Source organism: Apteryx rowi, unplaced genomic scaffold (assembly GCF_003343035.1).
Source record: "Apteryx rowi isolate R43461 unplaced genomic scaffold, aptRow1 scaffold_1270, whole genome shotgun sequence".
In the NCBI taxonomy this organism is placed as follows: domain Eukaryota; kingdom Metazoa; phylum Chordata; class Aves; order Apterygiformes; family Apterygidae; genus Apteryx; species Apteryx rowi.
Genome location: NW_020447498.1, coordinates 5,926 through 25,154, shown reverse-complemented (window position 1 = coordinate 25,154; position 19,229 = coordinate 5,926). Strand labels below are relative to the sequence as shown.

General features: G+C 40.0%; 1 protein-coding gene across 9 annotated transcripts; it reads right to left on the bottom strand.

The window, feature by feature from the left end:
* Positions 1-330: 330 nt before the first annotated feature.
* On the bottom strand, positions 331-18,911 carry LOC112961052 (A-kinase anchor protein 3-like). Of its 9 annotated transcripts, XR_003251929.1 has the most exons (7): positions 18,502-18,911; positions 12,961-13,050; positions 11,931-12,024; positions 11,398-11,490; positions 6,684-8,827; positions 2,160-2,443; positions 331-1,209 (listed from the first exon to the last, which is right to left on the bottom strand). XR_003251929.1 is itself a non-coding variant. In XM_026055883.1 (6 exons), the coding sequence occupies exons 5-6, from the start codon at positions 8,442-8,444 to the stop codon at positions 5,640-5,642; spliced, it is 1,917 nt and encodes a 638-aa protein (XP_025911668.1). In that variant the 5' UTR covers positions 8,445-8,827; positions 11,398-11,490; positions 11,931-12,024; positions 12,961-13,050; positions 18,502-18,911; the 3' UTR covers positions 2,853-5,639. The 9 variants fall into 9 exon arrangements, 8 of the variants coding, with proteins under 8 accessions (XP_025911668.1, XP_025911660.1, XP_025911662.1 ...); XM_026055883.1 differs by lacking the exons at positions 331-1,209; positions 2,160-2,443 and adding an exon at positions 2,853-5,795; XM_026055875.1 differs by lacking the exons at positions 331-1,209; positions 2,160-2,443 and having other exon boundaries at positions 6,440-8,827.
* Positions 18,912-19,229: the final 318 nt, after the last annotated feature.

Here is a 19,229-nt window from a genome sequence, read left to right as displayed (position 1 = left end):
AGAGACTTGGAAAAGTGATCCAAACAGAGAAAGGGGCAAACAGGCTAAGCAAAACCGTCACTTGATCCCAGTATGAGCACTAGTGCTAATACCATCCTGCTCTTCACCAACTCTCTGCCAACCCTGGCTCTCTGTTTGTGAAATCTTAAATAGCAATTTAGTAATTTGAATGTGTAAGATACTGGAAGGTTAAAGGCAGTGGAATATCTCTTTAAAGATCCAGCACAGTTATAATCCCAGCATGCCACTATGCCATCATTTATTAGTCCTTGAAGGTCATCTTTGACCTGTGCTATCATAATCCTTCTAAAACCTTCTGGTGTCTGGGGCTTGATTCTCTTCCAGTAATACACTGGTGTCAAATATTTATGGACTGAGATAAAATTAAAATATAATTTACAGGCATTTTTACAGGAGTCTTTAGCTTCAGTTGTGACTCAGTAATAGATAAAAAGGTCACAAGTGACAGCTAAATAGCTTAGAATTTTGTGATAGAGCATGAACCCTAAGGAGACAGCCCAACCTAATGCTTTTTAAAGTTGATGGAAGGATTTCTCTGTCTCTCAGAAAGTGTTGAATTGATCTCCGAGAAACTGGATGAAATCTAATCAAGGCACATAGTTACCAGAATTTGCTAGCAACCAGTGGCTAGTCAATGAGTCGTATTATGTGAAAAGATGGTTGCAGTAACATGCTTACTGACCAATGGCTGCAGACACAATATACTTGTTATTCTTGAGAGTGATCTGCAGCCAGAAGCCCAAGAAGGAAATATTGCCCAGGAAGAAAACTGCCCAGGCGCAATAATGAGCTTACCAGTCCGAGTGTGGCCCCCACCAAGGGAGCTCAAGAAACAGTTAAACAAATGTAAATCTGATTCTGTACTACCTAAGAAGTTTGGTCCAGAGGTTTCCAGGCTGAAGTCAGTGAGTCTGTCAGGCTGACTCGTTTCTTCAGCAGTAAACTGCTGCTTTTAAAATAAAAATCCAAGACTTGACCTCCAACTGCTACACCACCAAGTACAGCTGAGACTTTTTAGAATCTGCTCTCACTGTGTTTCTCACATGAAATGTTTCCTAAGATGTCTTTCTGTGGCTATTAGCTACTATGTTTGCTGCACTGTCACAAGTTTTATAATGGCAAGTGAAAGTGTTTCCTTGAGATCTCGTCTGAAATCCTCTTTAGTTACGGACCATTCTCAAGCTAAACCTGGGGAAAAAAAAAGTAATGATGAGATTGTTAAGGAACTGGTAATATTCTTTCCATTCACATTGAAAATTACCTAGAAGCATGTCTTTAAGGGGGCACAAATTTCAGATAAACCTGAAAGAGAACCCTAGAATGAAAACTGGTTAAGATGAAGGACCAAAGTGGAGATTATTCAGCCACTTCAAGTCTTTCATGGGAGAGTTAAACAAAAAACTTTCTATTGATAAGGGTGGTTAATAGAACAGGATGGAATACATTGCCTAGAGACATAAAGTTTTTAGCTCTGCAGGATTTTAAGCAGAGATCAGGCAACTGTTTGCTGCAGCACTACCTGTTTTAGGCAGTGCTGATCCTGTGGTGGCGCAGGGGAATAGATCAGGAGACCTACTAATGTCTCCTGTAAATGCATCTTCTATGATTCTGTGCCTACAAACAAAAAGGACTGTCAGCCAAAAACGTGCTAAACTTGGAAAGGTGTGTAGTAATGATTTAAATCCATTTGTATACAAACTGAAGATTAATTAAATATACATATGAGGAGCTGCAAATAAAAGAGAACAAAAAATAGCATACAGGCATTTGAAATGTGGGCTTAAAATAAAACAGGATTCAGCCTGGAATATGCATGTTAACATATTTGGGGAAATGTAATCTGAAATAATATCCTCAATGGGAAAAAGAAATCTGGAAATCATTTATGTTGCAAAAGAGTCTTATGGCTGATTGAGGACAGCAAATTAGATTGATGTGTAGAGTTCTATTGTAATGGATGCAGCTCAGCTGGGACTTTCAAACTCAAGTTTGCTGCTGCTATAACTGAGGCTCATCAGTAAAACCCCTAACACTCAGAGTAACCTTCTACAAGCTGATTATACTTTCTTTGAAAATTTGTCTGGAAGTGTTTATAAATTCATGGTATTTTACAATGCAAAATTAAACTGATCACCCACCCTGGGAAATAGTGGTGGTGTTGAGTCCATTGTATTTCATCTGCAGACCAACAGTCAGCTCTAGTGATACGGTCTGATGAAGATCTGATTGAACGCTGTTTTCCAATGGAGTGAATAAGGCGGATAGGCACTCTGCTCCTCCTCCCCCCAATTTATGTACAGTAAGAAAGTCTGAGCAACAAGAGTCCAGATTCACTGACATTAGTAGACATTGATAGTCCTCCTCTTGGCTTCTATTGACACAGAATTGTACAAGGAAGGAGTTTCAAAATTTCTGAGATGATCTGGAAGAAAAAAAATGGGCAACTAGGTAGGGAAGAATTCAGATGATGAGATAAATCACAAAAAACAAAAGAAAAACTCATAAAAATAATAACGACAGAAATTGACAAATGCTTGCTTTTTCAATTCTAACAAATTATTAGACATAGTGTCTTTTTTCTGCCTTGGCTATCTGATGCAGCTACCTTAACTACTTGTGTGTCTAAAGGCGGATCTAAAGCCATCTAGGAAAATTCCGTCCCCACCTAATAGGGCAATCAGTTTGAATTCCAGATCTTTGCTTGCACCAGAAGCTTTAAAATGTGGGTAGTCAGGACAGACAGAAATACTACACCCCACTCTGTATACTGTTGGCAGTACAATTTTGCCTAGTTATAGAGAAAAACAACATGTTAATTTCAGAGACTTTTATTTCCTTGAAGTCCAGGAGCAATAATTTTATATGTTTTAACACAAAGTTTTCCATTCTGTCAGTAGTACATTCAGCAGCTCTTGCCATAAACACAAGTCCAAGCACATTTTACTATTTTATGAAAGAACTTGCATCAGCTGATGGCAGTAATGGGAATCTCTGTGTTTACTCTGTGATATCCACAGACTCCCACAGCAAATCTATTTGTACTTACATGCAGTAAGATGTCCCATTAGCAGATAAAAAGATTAGCTTGGTTGTCTCTGCCTCCAATACTCACTTTATGATTGTCTTTTCCCTATCTATTCCAATTGGATGTTCCCACTGGCTCTTGATAGCTCTTACTGGTTCATTTCGTAGGAAACTGAAGGTAATGTTTCTGGAACAAGCAACCTACAGTCTAAGGAGTCTGTCTCCTAGCTCTGTTGAGATGATAGTCACAGAGTAAACCAATCCTTCCACTTCTTCCCGCTGTTGATATTATTTCTCTATTCAAAGCAAGCTTTAATTAGACCTCCCTGTTTTAATACATCATGCACTGAAATGAGATCACTGGTTATATTCTGGCAAATGAGGCTGATCTGTGTGGTCCTCCAGCTGTGCAGAGTGTTTTTCCTCATGAAACTTTTCCTGCTCACTATGAAAGGAATTTTGTTATGTGATGTTTTCTTTTTCTATGATTGTATCTTATGAACACAAGGAAAAAATTGATGGTGGGCTGCACCAGCATAAACACAGAGAAGCCATGCTGGATAAGATCAAAATCATTTATTGGGTTCTGTTGGCAGGATCTTCTCTGAGGGCCTCCAATGGTGGAAAATAGAGCACCACTACTGGCATAAGCCAAGCCAGTCTCCTGCTGTGAAGCACTGGATCGGCAAAATCTGCCCAGGCAGGGAGCTGAGCCATCTGGGAAGGTATAGACCAGGCCACTGGACTTGACTCATGATACCTCCACACCACAGTCCTAGTTCCGTCACAGATGCCCTTTAAGGTGCAGAGAACCATTTGGTTTACTGAATTCAACTGAGTCATTCTAGATTTACACTAGTGCAAACAAGATCAAACTTGGGCATTCAATGCATTCAAAATCCATTCAGTAGGCTGCAAAGATCAGAAGGGTATGACTACTCAATTCACTGACCTTCTCTGTAACATTAATGTATATATACTGACTATATAAGTGTTCATAAAGTAACACAAATGACTGGCCAATATCAGCTATCAAGTACACAGGTGTAAATCTTGATGAAGGCTAATGATGATTACTTACGGGTAATTACTTCTGTTTTCTTAGTTATGCCTTCTTGTACATTTCTAAATATATTCCTTTCTTCTTGTAGTATTTACAGATCTCTTGCACATGCAGACTTTATGTGATACGTCCATTCAATCATCTCATAAACCATGTAGATATATTTAATTATTCAAAAAAATCACATGTTATAGCCCATTAGTCACTTTGTGTCTTCTAAATTTGCTCCTTTATTTCAATATCTTTCTGTTAAAGTAGTGGATTTGCTAGTCAAGGAGCAATCTGGTGGAAGTGTACAACTGAGGACACTTGCACCCTTGAACCTTATTAAGTCAGGTCTTAATGTATTTCCTGACAGTCTCTTTGCCTCTGAATAAAACTGTATGTTAAAACACATCTCACTTGATCTTCACTGTCATTCCTAGGTCTCTTTCAGTGCTGTTTTCCTGGCTTCTGTTTCCACTGCATATCTGTGTTTCAGATTATTTTTCTGCTCTGCCTTGTATTTTTCTAAATTCTATCTATCTCTTCTGACACTTTCTATCCATATTTACAATTTTTCTGGGTCATAGTCTATGCCCTCAGTGGTAATTTTTGTCTTTTTCTAATTAGCATTATATGGAAATTTCAACAGCATACTATTTTCTCCATTTTCCACATTATATAACATCACTCTTAATCTCCAGGCCCAAAGTTTATGTCACAACATGCTTTCCCTGGATCTCTCTGATTTTTCTGATGTCACTCAGCAGAGTGAATTTATACAGAAATTCTTACAGTGATCTGATGGCTGTACAGATTTCTAAAGAACAGACTACGCACTGTTGAACACAGAACTTGGTTTTGTACATGCTTAGACCCCAGTCTCACACTTGCAAATGTTTTGTGATAATGAGCTAACTTTGAGGAATGCTAAATGGTTGCTGGGAAACAGGGACTGGCCAGATTGCATGACTCATAGGCTTGTTTGTTACAACCTCTGAGTCACTCCAGAGAGCAAGGAGTTTGCTCTTCCTTGGATGTTCCCACTTTCTCTTTCCATTCATAGGCAGTTATCCTATAAATGGAGAAAGAAGAAAGCTGTATCATGTTCAGTGTTTTGCAGAGGAGAACCAAACCGGGTAACCACTCAGTCAGTATCCATCAGACTTGACTCCAAGCACGTTTAAAATTCTAGGTAAAGAACTTAGGTCCCTCTGTACCAGGCCAAAATCTGCCTCAAGAAAGATACTCAGGAAGGATAGGAACTCTGTGGTGGAGGCAGCCACACTTTGCTTGTGGAGGCAGGCAAAAGGGAGCTTACAACCAAAAGTTTTCAGACAGATTTTCTGAGGTATTTCGTATGCTTTTTTTTAATTCATATGCTTGCTCAGCAGGAGTAGTACAATTAATATCAGCTCCTCCAAATCACTGGTGGATAAATGAGTCTGAAATTATGGTGTTCTGCTAGATGCTTGGCTGGTATCAAAATTTCATGCTTGACTGGCCAGCATTATGCTGCTGGTGAGGACATGAGAGGCAATGGCTCTGCTCACAGGTTATTAAGCAGCCAGTCCAGGACTGGCAACCGATCAGCGTTCCCCAGAGCCTCACTATACTGCCTTTCCTTCTCATATTTCAGCATTGCTTGTATAATTTCTCCAACTTTGTATCCCTTCTCCACTGCTATTGATGACAGTTTCTGAAGCTGTGGAAAAACAGAAACACAGCAAAATACAAGTGTGATATACCAGAAGTTCTGCTAAGGTTGATTATTTTTAAGATGAACTGAAGAGGAGAGAGTGTGTGTGTGTGTGTGTGTGAGAGAGAGAGTGAGAGTGTGTGTGTGTGTGTGTGTGAGAGATGGTAATGTAGAAGATGCATCTCAGTCATCTACTTCCATTCTCCTTTTGGAGGCTTATATTCTCTGTGGCTGGACTCTAAGAGTCTGCCACCCTAGAAACAATTACAGCAGGTGAAGATCTGCAGTTTGCTAGGTCATCAGTAAAGGGAAAATGACTCCAAACGCAACTCAGGCTGCTCTTCATTGTTCAAGTTGAAAAAAATAAAGTATATATATTGAGAATACAGAGTGAAAAGTAATTTTGGATTCTGAATTATTTTGATATTCAGAATTCATAGCAATTTAGTAACACAGGTAAAAATGTTTGTGAACAATTCATAATCTTTACAATGTTAGTATTTCTTTGTTCAATGGAATTGCTATTAAAACAGTTATGAATATAAAAATTTTTATGTAATAAATGTTGAAAACAAATGTATTTGTTACCTTTAAAATTAGACCCATCAGATTTGTGGAAAAAACAGCTTATAATTTTACACCACCTTTGTACCAAACCAGATGTACATATATTTCTTTATATCTCTAATTCCTATAAGTTTATTACCTTGTAACAAGACAGTAGCATTAATTTTACTACATTGCTATCCCAGGTACTTGCTTAAAAAAAGAAATATCTAGAAAAGATTTTCTTGAGAAAAAGCTTTTTGTTCCCTGAAAGACAGGAAGATTGGGGATTGGGGGAACAGAACAGACAACTGAGTCCAAACACATTCTAATTTCTGTCCTACTTACCTTATCCAGGAATTCCTCATCATCATCCAAGAAGTACAGCACAGGCATGTCTGTCTGAGAGGCAACCATCCACTGCAAGAGGGCTCGGACCTGTTTGTTATATATGTTTTCAGAAGGATTCTGATTAATCACTACCACCCTGTGACCTGATACAGTTTCTTCACTGGACCCAGCCACAGAGTCAGCAGTTCCTGTGCCCTTAGAGCCTACTGATCCTGTGAAATCTTCCCTGCTCCCTGTCTCTGTCGGAGATGACTCAGGGTTGCTGTATTTTGCTACCATAAGACTCAACTTTGTCACTGTATCCACCAGACTATCAATAAATTGTGTACTGCACCCATCTTTTCCACTTAGGTCAAGCTGATCAGTAAATATTTTAGTCAGTCCAGACATGGCCTCTTCACAGAACCGCTCAACGTCTGCAAGGCTAATATGTCTCTCAGTGCTTTTGACAGAATTCTGGTTCATTTCATTCATGACTGGATTTCCAGGCTGACCTTCTATTTTGCATACAGTTTCATTTATTAACTTCCGGACGAGCATTAACATAGCACTGGACATGCCATTTTCAGACTTTTGTCTTTCAGTGTCAGACTGTGAATCTGACTCTTCAGCTTCTTTTGATGAATCCTGACTTTTTTCTGATGCTGGTTGGAAGGTGGGACCATAGGACTCCTCTAACAAGAGCCCAAAGGCAGTGGGACCTGGTTTGCTAGCATTGTTACCTTCTGTTTCGTTCTTGGTGGCATTCTCCTGCTGGATTAGATGATACTGTAACAGCAATAATGCAGTCACAATCAAGCGCTCTGCCCATGAACCTGGTGAGCTGTTGTCAACATCCTGAATTTCTGAACCCCAGGGCATGTTGTCTGGTGATCTTGTTCTGACTTCCCTTCCTGGTTGTGATTTTGAGCACTGGCTGCACTGGTTTTGGTTTTCATGCCAGAGGGTAAGCCCTTGCTTAAGGATGTGGTTACCCACTACTTCTGCACAGGTCATTTCTTTTGGCAATGTTTCAGATTTTGTTGCTGCAAACCTCAAGTTCTGAGCCTTTGCATCTGCTGTTCTTGAACTTGCCTTCATAGATGCATATGATAGACTCTGAGACTGAGATTTATCTCCTCCAGGTTTTTGCACTATTAAGCTAGAATGCAAGTGATTCAACATTGCTTGTACAATTTCTGCAGCCTTGCGACTTTCTACTGTGAACAGAGTCTGCTTCACTGAAGAAGCAAAATCTGAATTAGTCAAGAGTTTGCCTGTTACGTCATGTAAGTTTTTCATACAGGAGTCAATGAAGTCTGAAACTACTGCCTTAGAGTGCTTCAGTAACACACTTTTCAGCACAATACAAGCTATATTTGAGTCATTTGCCTGACCTTTCATGGTTTTCATAACTGAGACCATTATGTCTGAAACCACATTATTGGCATAATTTAGTATCCCTTTGCTTAGAGTATTTGTAAATTCATCTTGGCCAAACCGTTTTCTGTGATTGCATTTTTTGTTTTCCTGGACAGGCTCATCTCTACTGGAAGACTGTCTTACTTCTTTATAAAAAAATGCTTTCTTGGAAGGTGGATTCTCTTCACATTTAGTTTCTTTCATATTGGCATGAGTGACATTCTCTGATGGATTTTTATCTTCATTTGTACCTACTCCAACAGATTTATGAGCAGGTTCCCCAAGAACAGCAAAATGTGTCTTGTGTATACGCGAATCAGGACTGTCTGACTTTTCACTAATCTCTTTATGTGCCATTGCAATGACAAGGTTAGAGAGTTTGTCAGCATAAAAGGAAACCTCATCTAACCCTTGGCTGCCTTCTATAGTAGTAGCCTGATCATATGTGTCCTTGAAGTGGTTTTCACCTCCAAGTGAAAGTCTGGTGACCCAGTGTTGGATCTGACATCCATACTAATATGTTCACCATATACACTGAATCCTCCTGGTGATACACTATGCTGTTGGAAGCTCTGCCCCCCAGTAGACAGTTCTCTTGAGTTTCCATCAACCTTTTGCTGCTCAGCAGTCTTCAGCACATCCTGAATACTGAGTGCACATCTTTCAAGGTCTTTTCAAAGCCAGCTCAAGATTTTGAGTGGATCAGATGTAACTTGTTTGAAAACTTTTGCTGAATCAGTCTGAGGAATAAAACAAAATGGAAATGCATAAAGATTCATTACCCAGTCTATATGACCCTTGGTACAAAGGTTCTTCCCATGTCAAGTAATTATGTGCAAGTACCTGATGAAATTCTGACTGGTCTTAGTGATTACAGAAGAATCAGTATGTGTATTGACAGCAGCGGTATGATATCAATGACACAAACTAGCTCTACAAGTGACAGTAACTATGTAAATGCTAACACAGACAAAGCCTTGGTGTTTTTGCCATCATGCTGCTAAGGCTTTTCTTATTGTTTCTGTTGAGGACTACTGTTGCTCTATGAGTGATGGCTCAGCTATCTCATATTGTGGATACTTCTAATTTTATGTTAGATTAAGAACATAGTCTCTAACCTCCTATCCCTCTGTGCTGCTGCTGTTCCTTACAATCAATGTACAGTCAGCCAGCCACCCCTCCTGTATATCTTTCTACAGCAAAAGGAGAGGAGTAACATGTTTAAATAGGAAAAAGTGACAGAAAAAGCCCAGAACAGTGAGGGAATTTAGGGACAGGTATCTCAATATTTTTATTTTCTGAACCTGTCGGGGGACTTGAAACAACAAGCCCTTTTGCCTAGCATTGCTCTCAAGTCAGTGTCTGCAGCATAATTTTATGAAAAATTGTATACATATCAGTATAAGCAGTGCAGTAAGTACTAGGAAAAACTCCCTTTTCCACTTCAAGAGGCAGAACTAATTCTAGAGGCAAATTTCTTAAGCCCATTCCCTCTCAATGCCAAAAAATGGCTTTGGTATAAGAAGGTTTTGCATATGGAGAAAATCTTTTACACCTAGCACTGAGGCTAGGGTAAGTTTGTGGTAGACTTCCAAACTGTGGGCACTGCTAGGGGTATTCTTATCAAGATAGGCATGAGCTCATTTAGATAACTGCAGCTCAGTTAGGTAACTTCAGAATGGCAGGGACTTGATTTAAGGAGCTCCTAGTCACCTGCTAGAATTCATGATATGCAGCTTTGCCAGTGGCACCTTGGTCAGCCGAGTGGCCACAACAGAAACATCAGACATACAAAGCTTACAGCTGTGCCACTCCTTATGGCCTGAAAGTTTCAATTTCTTCAGACTGGCATTAAACCATATTTGGGTCCTTCTGACTGCTCTTAATGGCATACTTCTGCTAGCTGGGATGGTCAGCACATATGACATATACTTCAGTGGACAGTTGTGTGATCAGCTAGGTACCTTTCATGCTGTGGCTATACCACAATGATTACTTTCCTCCTGTCTCGCTCATCACCTCCTTATGGAGGAAATGTTATAAGGTATGGATTTATATGTCTACCTGACCGTTTGAATATTGTACAGATTTTTGATTTACCCTGGCATGCACTGGTGAACACAGGGTAAAGAACTGCAATCCTCTACAACTTTCCATTTTATCTTCTCATCTCTGCTCTTCTAGTGACTCCTTTGAATATAGCTCTCTCTCCTTCCTGCTGCTTCCTCAGACTGGCTCCTTTCACTCTGCCATCTTTTCCATCATTTATAAAAGGTATAAATACTGCAATCTGAAACCTGAGCCTAACATAAAGATTCAGTGGAAACAAAATTATTTTGTCTGTGCCCCCTTCTTCTTCTTTCTACTTCTTTTTCTTCTCACCTATTCTTTCTTCTTTAATTTCTACTCAGACATGGAATTTTCCAGTTATACTGTATCTAGTTTCACTCTAAAGCCATTGCAAACAATCCACAATACAGAGCATTTGCAAATTTTTTGTATCTATCTTTGTCTATATCAGTATTTGGAAGTTAAACAAACACCAAACTTTCTGATAATCTCAGGATATGTGGCTGCATGAATCTGAAGAGATAGAAAATTGGCACTTTCAAACCTAAACCAAAAAAAATTGTTCAGTAAAGATTCTGAATACACCATGGGTGCGCAGAGAACGCAGACTGAAGTATGCATGCTTCTGGAAGTATTCCCCTTTGACATCCAAGCCCTCAGATACAGGAAATAAACCTTTATAGTTACCCTGGCAAGAATCCAGATGACTCGGTTTGGATTTACACACTAAACATTAATGCAAATACTCCTGGCTTGTGCCACAACAACATTAAGCACTAAGCAACCACTTTACGGTCTGGAAAAGCATGCAGTGGTTTACTTTGGCTGATTACATAACATGCATATATCAGATGAGGAATTCTGAGTCTCAGTTCTCTGCATGTGCTTACCCAATTTACAGTACAAGAAATTGAGAAATTTTCCTTTCCCTTATTTAGACAACAAATTGCTTATTGCAAGGCAGCAGTACTATCATATGTAAGTGACAGAGACCTTCCTACATTCAAGGGATGACAGATCTCAAATAAAGCAATGAGAAAGGTCCAAAGTTGTTACATACACGCAAATATTTGATACTGCATTTCAGTACAGTGTTCATTTTTTTTCGTAAATTTACTGATGAAAAGGTGTAACTTTCTTAAAAATATTTAAACAGACAGTCTTCTTTTCTTATTTTCTTGGGTAATTTTTCTAAGTGCAAATGCGTATGCAAAATAATTAGAAAAAACACATTTCTTACTGTCCAATTGTGTTCTTTCTTGTCTCCAGGAGCATAACGATCCATTTTACAGAGACCTCTCTGGCTCTCCAACCAGTCAATATTTTCAGACATCTGTGAGTTAAAAAATAAAAAAAATCTTAGGACGGCACAGATATAAAAAGAAAAGAAGGGTTTATAGTATGTGGTGAATTATGGAAATACTAGGTTTTCAAATTTTCAGTAGAGAAGTCAGGATTTAATCTGATAGTGTTACACTTTGTTCGCATTTATGGAACAATGGGTTTGGATAGATGGGACAGAATGACACTGAAAGTGGGATCTTTCAGAGAAAATGAAGCTCTTCTAATAATTTCTGTCTGAATGAAAATACAAGTATCAAAAATAAAGGATGCTTTTGTAGGGTGAGCCTGCAAATTTTGAAAATTCGTGCAGCTGAGTATATGGATTATGAAAGGCATAGAAAGTTCTAATTTAATGCCTTAACTCTAGAAAATGTCCCCTGCTTCTTTTGGAACGAGCTGTAATTAAATTAAGTTTTTGAAATCACTTACTTTTTCCTAGGATGCCTGTGAAAGTCTGAAGGGTTGTGATTTTCCTCACAATTTCCAAGAACAACTCCTGTAGGCAGCCATATAAAATCAGAGTCTAAAATGGAGAAAAATTGTTTCTAAGATATCTTCGTGAAATGGTAATGCTAGTACTCTAATTTTGCTAACCTTTAATTTACTAAGAGTGTTGCAATGTATTTGAGAACAACATAAATCAAATGCAGCAATATTATCAGAATTTCCAAATCTCATGAGATGCTAAAATTTTAACTGATTGTCAAAAAAAGAAAATGAGCAAAACAAGAACTTGTTAAGTTCTTGTCAAATACCAACTGCCTTTCATTCTGTGTTAAATACCTTTGCCCCAATACCACATGCCTAGCTTTCTCCAGAGAATTTCTCTGTTCTTTGCATTTTGAATATAAGCAACTCCATAACAGTAAGAATGGGGAACGCATAAATGAAGAAGAATGGGGAAGCATAAACCAAAATCAGAATATAATTAACTGAATAGACATTATATCACTAATATTATTCATTAATGTTGAGAAGGAGTTGGGCTCCAAAGTTAAGCACTGAGCAACCCCCTTACAGTCTTGAAAAGCATGCAGTGGTTTACTTTGGCTGATTACATAACATGCATATATCAGATGAGGAATTCTAAGTCTCAGTTCTCTGCATGTGCTTACCCAATTTACAGTACAAGAAATTGAGAAATTTTCCTTTCCCTTATTTAGACAACAAATTGCTTATTGCAAGGCAGCAGTACTATCATATGTAAGTGACAGAGACCTTCCTACATTCAAGGGATGACAGATCTCAAATAAAGCAATGAGAAAGGTCCAAAGTTGTTACATACATGCAAATATTTGATACTGCATTTCAGTGCAGTGTTCAGTTTTTTCCGTAAATTTACTGATGAAAAGGTGTAACTTTCTTAAAAATATTTAAACAGACAGAGTCTTCTTTTCTAATTTTCTTGGGTATTTTTTCTATGTGCAAATGCATATGCAAAATAATTAAAAAAACCCACATTTCTTACTGTCCAATTGTGTTCTTTCTTGTCTCCAGGAGCATAACGATCCATTTTACAGAGCCCTCTCTGGCTCTGCAACCAGTCAATCTCCATAACAGGAAGAATGGGGGAAGAATAGGAAACGCATAAATGAAGAAGAATGGGGAAGCATAAACCAAAAACAGAGTATAATTAACAGAATAGACATTATAACACTAGCATTATTCATTAATGTTGAGAAAGAGCTGGGCTCGAAAGTTCTTTATGCTCCAAATCCTGCAAAGTTATGCCGATGGTTAATTTTATAATTTGTGTTTTTTTTCCATTGATTTCAATAAGCCTACTCATCAAGTGTACTTCAGTAAATGTTCAGGTTTGAAAAAGAATGCAATACAACACATGCTGACTTATCCTACTGCATTCATTAAACCTCATTTTTTTAAAGCATCACAAAACGCCACCCAATTTCCAGCCTGCTGCAACTACTACTGCTAAAAAGGTTTGGCTATGGATATAGACGGAAGTTGTCAATTACATAGTTGTTCTCTTGTCCATGAATGTTTTTCATTTATTTAATGGTACAAAAAACATCTAAGATTACTAATCGTAGTCATGAGAGGAATTTGAATTGTCTATCATATACTTTGTGCATTTGACATACATTTTTATAGCTTTTTCAATGATTTCTTCTTCTTTTCCACTTTCCTTCTTTATTTGGGTGTTCCATATTGCTAAAGGGGGAGGAAATGCTTACAATTTGGATTACAAAACCATTAGGAAGACTCAAGAACAGATATGTTACCTATAATTCTTTGCAAATGACTAGGTTTCAAGTTGATTGTTTCTCTTTAAATCAGAAGCAAAACAGCTCAATTCATTACACCCAGTGTGTAGGGAAACAAAGCCTGCCTTGCTGGAGAGCAAAGGGGATGGAGAAAAACAATGCTGTCAGTGCAATTCAGCAGAAGGATAGATGGGAATGGGAAGCCCCAGAGATGTCTTGTTGTCACTGAGCCTAACTGTAAGGATTAATTCACCCCAGCCTACCCAGAAAGTGAATCCCTTATCTGATAAGACAGTTGGTGCTGGCTGAAGAAAAGGTGGCTGGAATTAAGATTTGTGTATTACAGACAACAAAAATAAAGGCATTCTGGTAATTGTTTGAGACAACATTTTACACAAACCCTGGGTGAGACCAATCAATGAACCCCCTACAGTGGAAAAAAGGCTCTGAAGAGATATGCAAGGGCTATGTGCTCATGAAGCTCAGGGAAGAATGTATGGAGTGACTGACCACTGCTGTTGCAAATAAAGCTGAACTTATCTTGACACAAGGAGGACCGAACGGTGGCCTTTGTTCTAGATAACTCTCAGCTGAGTGAATCAAACAGCTGTGTAACTGTTCATCCCTGAGTTAATCAAAAGAGCGCAAATGTCTGAGTTAGGCAGACCAACATGTGGGGGGTAAATATGTGGCTCAGCCTAAAATATAATATAAAAATCAAACGAAGAGCAAAAAGAACTTTGAAGAGAACAATGGGCTTGAGCTGTTTTCAACCCTTCCCAATGATTAGGGACACCTAGGGTCTTGATGGTGAGACCCATAATGAGAAACACATTTGTGTCACAATTCAGCTATATACTCTATTTACTATAGTCTGTTAAGTGTAATTTCTACTTGTATTGTAATTTAAGTACATTGCTGTATCACTCTGCTAAGTCAAAATTTCACATAACTTCAAATAACTTCAGATAAAGAAATTTGGTACTGAACATTAAACCCTCCAAGTGTGGAATATCTAAAAGAACCTGATCAGAGGGTATTGGACTCTGACAGTGGGTCAGATGTGCTGAATGGGGTCCAGGACAGCACAAGTTTCAACTACTGGGACAGGTAGTTCTGGCAGGAGAGATGCCATAGGTGTGCACTGCTTTCCTTGGGGAGCACAGTAGTCACACTAGAGCCTAAGAATGTCATGGGTATCTCACGATTTGGGTATTTGCACTGAGTTACAGGAGATGTGCTTGCGGTACACCCTCAGCTTCCTCTTCCTATGACACTTTCAGTCTCAGTGATCTAGTCTAACATCATTTTCAGCTAAGGCTGAATTCAGCCTGCTGTAGCTTTTAGTTTATCTAAAAGCAGGCTTTTATGTCAGTGCTAAAATATTACATTTATATGGGTCTTATATGAAGTGATCACATTGTTTTTTCTCAGTTACTTACTGTTGTATATTACGAGAAAGACAATTTGTAGGGAAGCTAGGATAAATTAGCTTACTGTTCTTACAAGAATAAAGGAAACAATAACACTATCCCACAGATAAGGAAAAATTAAGAAAAAAATCAAAATAGGTATTATAAAAGTTAGAATTCTGTATAAGCAGAGGAAGGTGCAGAATTGAGTTTTTAACTCCAGAAATATGCTACCTACAGGAAATAAAGCTAACCAATAACAATAATATCAATACGCTGTTCTACTATAGTGCTTTTCATTATTATATTTCTAAATGTTTCACAAATGAGGTACTATTATTCCTCTTTATAGATGGGGAAGCTGAGACATGAGAAGGTGACGTGACTTCCAGAAGTCGCAGAACTGACCAGCAGTAGAACTGAGTATGCATCCCAGGTCTCCTGAGTCCCAGCTTTGTGCTTGATCACTGACAATGTTGTGACCCCCTTCTGCCATCTACAGTAAATAGTTAAGCTTCATCTAAGTCAAGTTTATAAGTAGCCTCAGAGGAAAAACCCTATCACACGAAGATCTCAACAGCATGCATCTGTTTTCTTGCACTCAGAAAGGCCTTCATTCCGATGTTTGGGATGGTTTAATTGCAGCATGAAAAGTTAATACTTTGGGAAAGTTACATTACATCTTACAAATCAAACAGTTTTTAGGCATTAGCAAATGAAACAGATGCAACATAGCATGTACATAGCAGAGGTACTTCCTATCTTCTTCCATACTGACTGCCTTCCTCCTGACTGCCAGACTAAGGCACCCAAACACTTCAGCAGAGAAACCCATCAGAAGAGGAAGGTGGAATTTCAAAGGAAGGGGAATATTCTACCTGCAGCTCTTCAAAGGAAGGAGAGTATCTGCCTGCTGTTCTTCAGAGACTCTTTCACAAAAGCCAGATAGGGAACAAGGGAGACTATGGGGAGGGGAAGATTCAGAAGCAAATAATCTAAAACTATTTCATAGTGTTTTTTTAAGCTGCAGAGCCATCCAGACAAATTCAAAGGATGGTGAAACCAGACAGCAAATGGAGTCTCCAGTCAGTAATTCATGGTCTCATTTTTCTCTCACATGCATTAAGTAATCTCTGATTTACCTGTCTCTGAGTAGGCCCCCAAGAAAGCTTTGTCTGTGTTACCTTTTAAGCCTTGCATGGTCAGCATTTGTAAAACAGAATTGATTGGACTTTCCTACCTCAGCAGCATTGGTGTGTTGGACCCAGAGAGCTTTTAAAGGATGGTTTTATAACCAAGTTATTAAGTTTTTCTCACCAGAGAGACTCTGTGGTCTCCCTCTTATTCTGCTCCAACTGGAAAGCAGTGACATCACAATGCCTCTGGGAACACCAGTGTTTCCACAGCAACAGCAAGGCCACTGGGAGACCAAGGGTGCAGGGGCTCCTGGAAACTGAGGCACACCGTTTGTTAAAGCTAGCACGTGCAACTAGCCTGCCTTTTGCCTGGAGTGGGAGTGCTGAGAGATGCCAAAAGCACCCATGTAGCTTTTAGTAAATCCTCACACATTTTAGGTGTTCAGTAGCCCTGAGGCTGCTTTTAGATGTTTGGCTCTTACTTCCCTGGGTTTCAAATACAGCAAGATAGCCACTAATCAGCACTTTAGTGTTCTAAATTGTTTTTAAAATCAAATCCAGCTCTCTCTAAATTGCTTATTTAACCTAGTTAACCTGTAGTTGGAGCAGTAACAAGCTGGATGTATCCATTACCTTAGTGCCTTTTTTTATGATTGCATCACTGTAACACATGAGCATCTCTGGTCAGCTAGCACATAATATGCCTACAACAGCACAGTTGAAATAGCAAGTGTTCTTTTAGAAATAAAGAATGGAAACCACAGAACTCTGAATCATCTCTTCTAAAATTACAGCCAAAGATGGTGGCAAACCTGGAACAGAAGACACATCTCCCCATTTGTAGTCTATAGCCTTAGCCTCAATCTATTCTCTAGCCCAGTCTTAGAATTTTTTATGTATTCCCTTCCTGTGGATATGTATGGCACTGTACAAAATAAATGAGGGACAAGTCTCCACAGTGAGAGGTTCTCACTCAGGCTAAATCAAGAATAAAAACAGCCATGGGAGATATAGGAATTAGATATTAACTTTTATGTAGATCTTCACGGTTTCTGAAGAGGATGGGTATCCAGTTTTGTTTTGTAACTTCCCACTGCTTTCCATGAGTACTCATTGTATTTGCTGATCATGAACAATTTTTTGCAGCATATCTAAACACAGCAGTACTGATGAGATTTGCTGCAGGGGTTGGGGCAGGTTGGCTCACTCAGAAGAGCTGTGGTGAGACTGTCAGGCATAATGAAGGTGAAGAGAGAAATGGTGGGAAGGCAGTTTGGGGTTGGGAGGTAGAAGGAGCCTGCTGCTGTGATTCCTAGGAACCAGCAAAAGAGATGAGCACACCTAATTTGTTGTGCACCTGTCTTACATGTTAAAGACAAAAAGTGTATTGTGTCTGGGAACTGGAAATAGCCAGTGTTCACAACAAATGTAGATTTTTGTCCAAATCCCTGAATCACCTGCTATGCCACAGCTCTGGCAGAACTGCCACTTTAGATTTGTGTCGGGAGTTGAGCTAAAACCCAGTAAGTGTTTAGAAATTGCACCAAACTGGCTTTAGTACCAGAAATATTCTGTTCTACCTTTTACTGTGTTCACATTTTAAAAGTATTTTGGTGAATATGAGCACTGGCTACAGTGGTGTAAGCCGGGTTACAAAAGAATGGCTATTTGTATTCAACGTAGATGACAAGGCAATGGGAATCCACGGGAAAAGTGAGGCTATAGTAGTGCAAGTGGCAGATTTAAAGTGCCCTGTTTGTGTGGTGATGATGCAACATTCACAGCAGCACTTGCTGAGGGGAAAAAAAATCTTACTGAAATGTTGAAGACATAGGATGACAGAAGGAGTGAAGAATTTTAGAGTGGTTAGATATCTGTAGAAGACAGGCAATATAAAAAAATTAACATAATTGCTTAATCTCCATTTAAGGGTAATTTAATGAGGCCAGATAATTTAAGGCATAAATAATGAGTTACTGAAAATGTTTTACATCAGTCCAGCTCAGCAGTGGCCAAAAATTACTGTCACTTAATTGTTGGACTTGACTTACTTCCAGCTGGACTGGCATTCAGAAGCTGGCACAAGTACTTGTAAAACAGCAGTTCCTCTAGAGAATTGAATAAATAATTGCACCAGCAGGAGCTGGGGATCACACTCACACTGAAATTAATCTCTCTTGGGTGCTTATAAAAATCCCCCTCCCCAGAGCTGTGAGTCTAAACCCACCTGTCCTTCATAAATCTCGCCTGAACCACGCCAGGTACCCTGACAGACAGCCCCAAAGCGGACAGGGGCGGAAGACAGCGAAGAAGGCGCAGGGCCGCGCGCTGCTAACGGCCGCACTTCGGAAGAGAGGGCGGGGCTCCGCCCAACCATCCAGCCGGGGCGGCACGTGCCGCGGCAGCGACCTTGAGCGCATGAGCAGTGAGAATATGCGCCCTGGGGCTCTGCACGGGCATTGCTGACAGACGTTTCTCCCCACCAACCTTTCCTGCCGAGTCGGTTGCTCCTGCTCATGCACTGGCGGGCAGGTTTGGCCCCGCCTGCATTCCGTCCGGCGCGAGGGCTTGTGGGTAAGGCAAGATGGCGGTCGCGGCGCGCTACTGGTGGTCTTCTCGTGGCCTGTTGTTGCCAAGGGCAGGTGAGTGTCACCGCCGCTGAGGGCGGCTTGCGGGTTGCCGCGTCCCGTCCTTAGCCGCGGTGCCTCTTTTTCCTGGGGGAGCACTGGCAGCCAGGCTGCCCTTGCGCTCTCTGCCTCGGCGGCCCGAGGTAGGACAGGACAGGCCGGTGGGCGCTGCCTGTAATGGCTAGTGGCGGCCCCGGGGCGCGGTCCCGCCTGCCCCCGGGCGGGGATGTGTGGCAGCTCTGCGCCTGCCCGCCTCTGTGCGTTATGCTTCGCTTCGAAAGAAAGCGGGGCGCAACTAGGCTGTGCGGTGCTGTGCCAGCCTACGCCC

Bases quoted from the DNA above. Each gene is read 5' to 3' on its own strand.
- LOC112961052 (XM_026055875.1), bottom strand. From the start codon at position 8,444: ATGGCACATAAAGAGATTAGTGAAAAGTCAGACAGTCCTGATTCGCGT.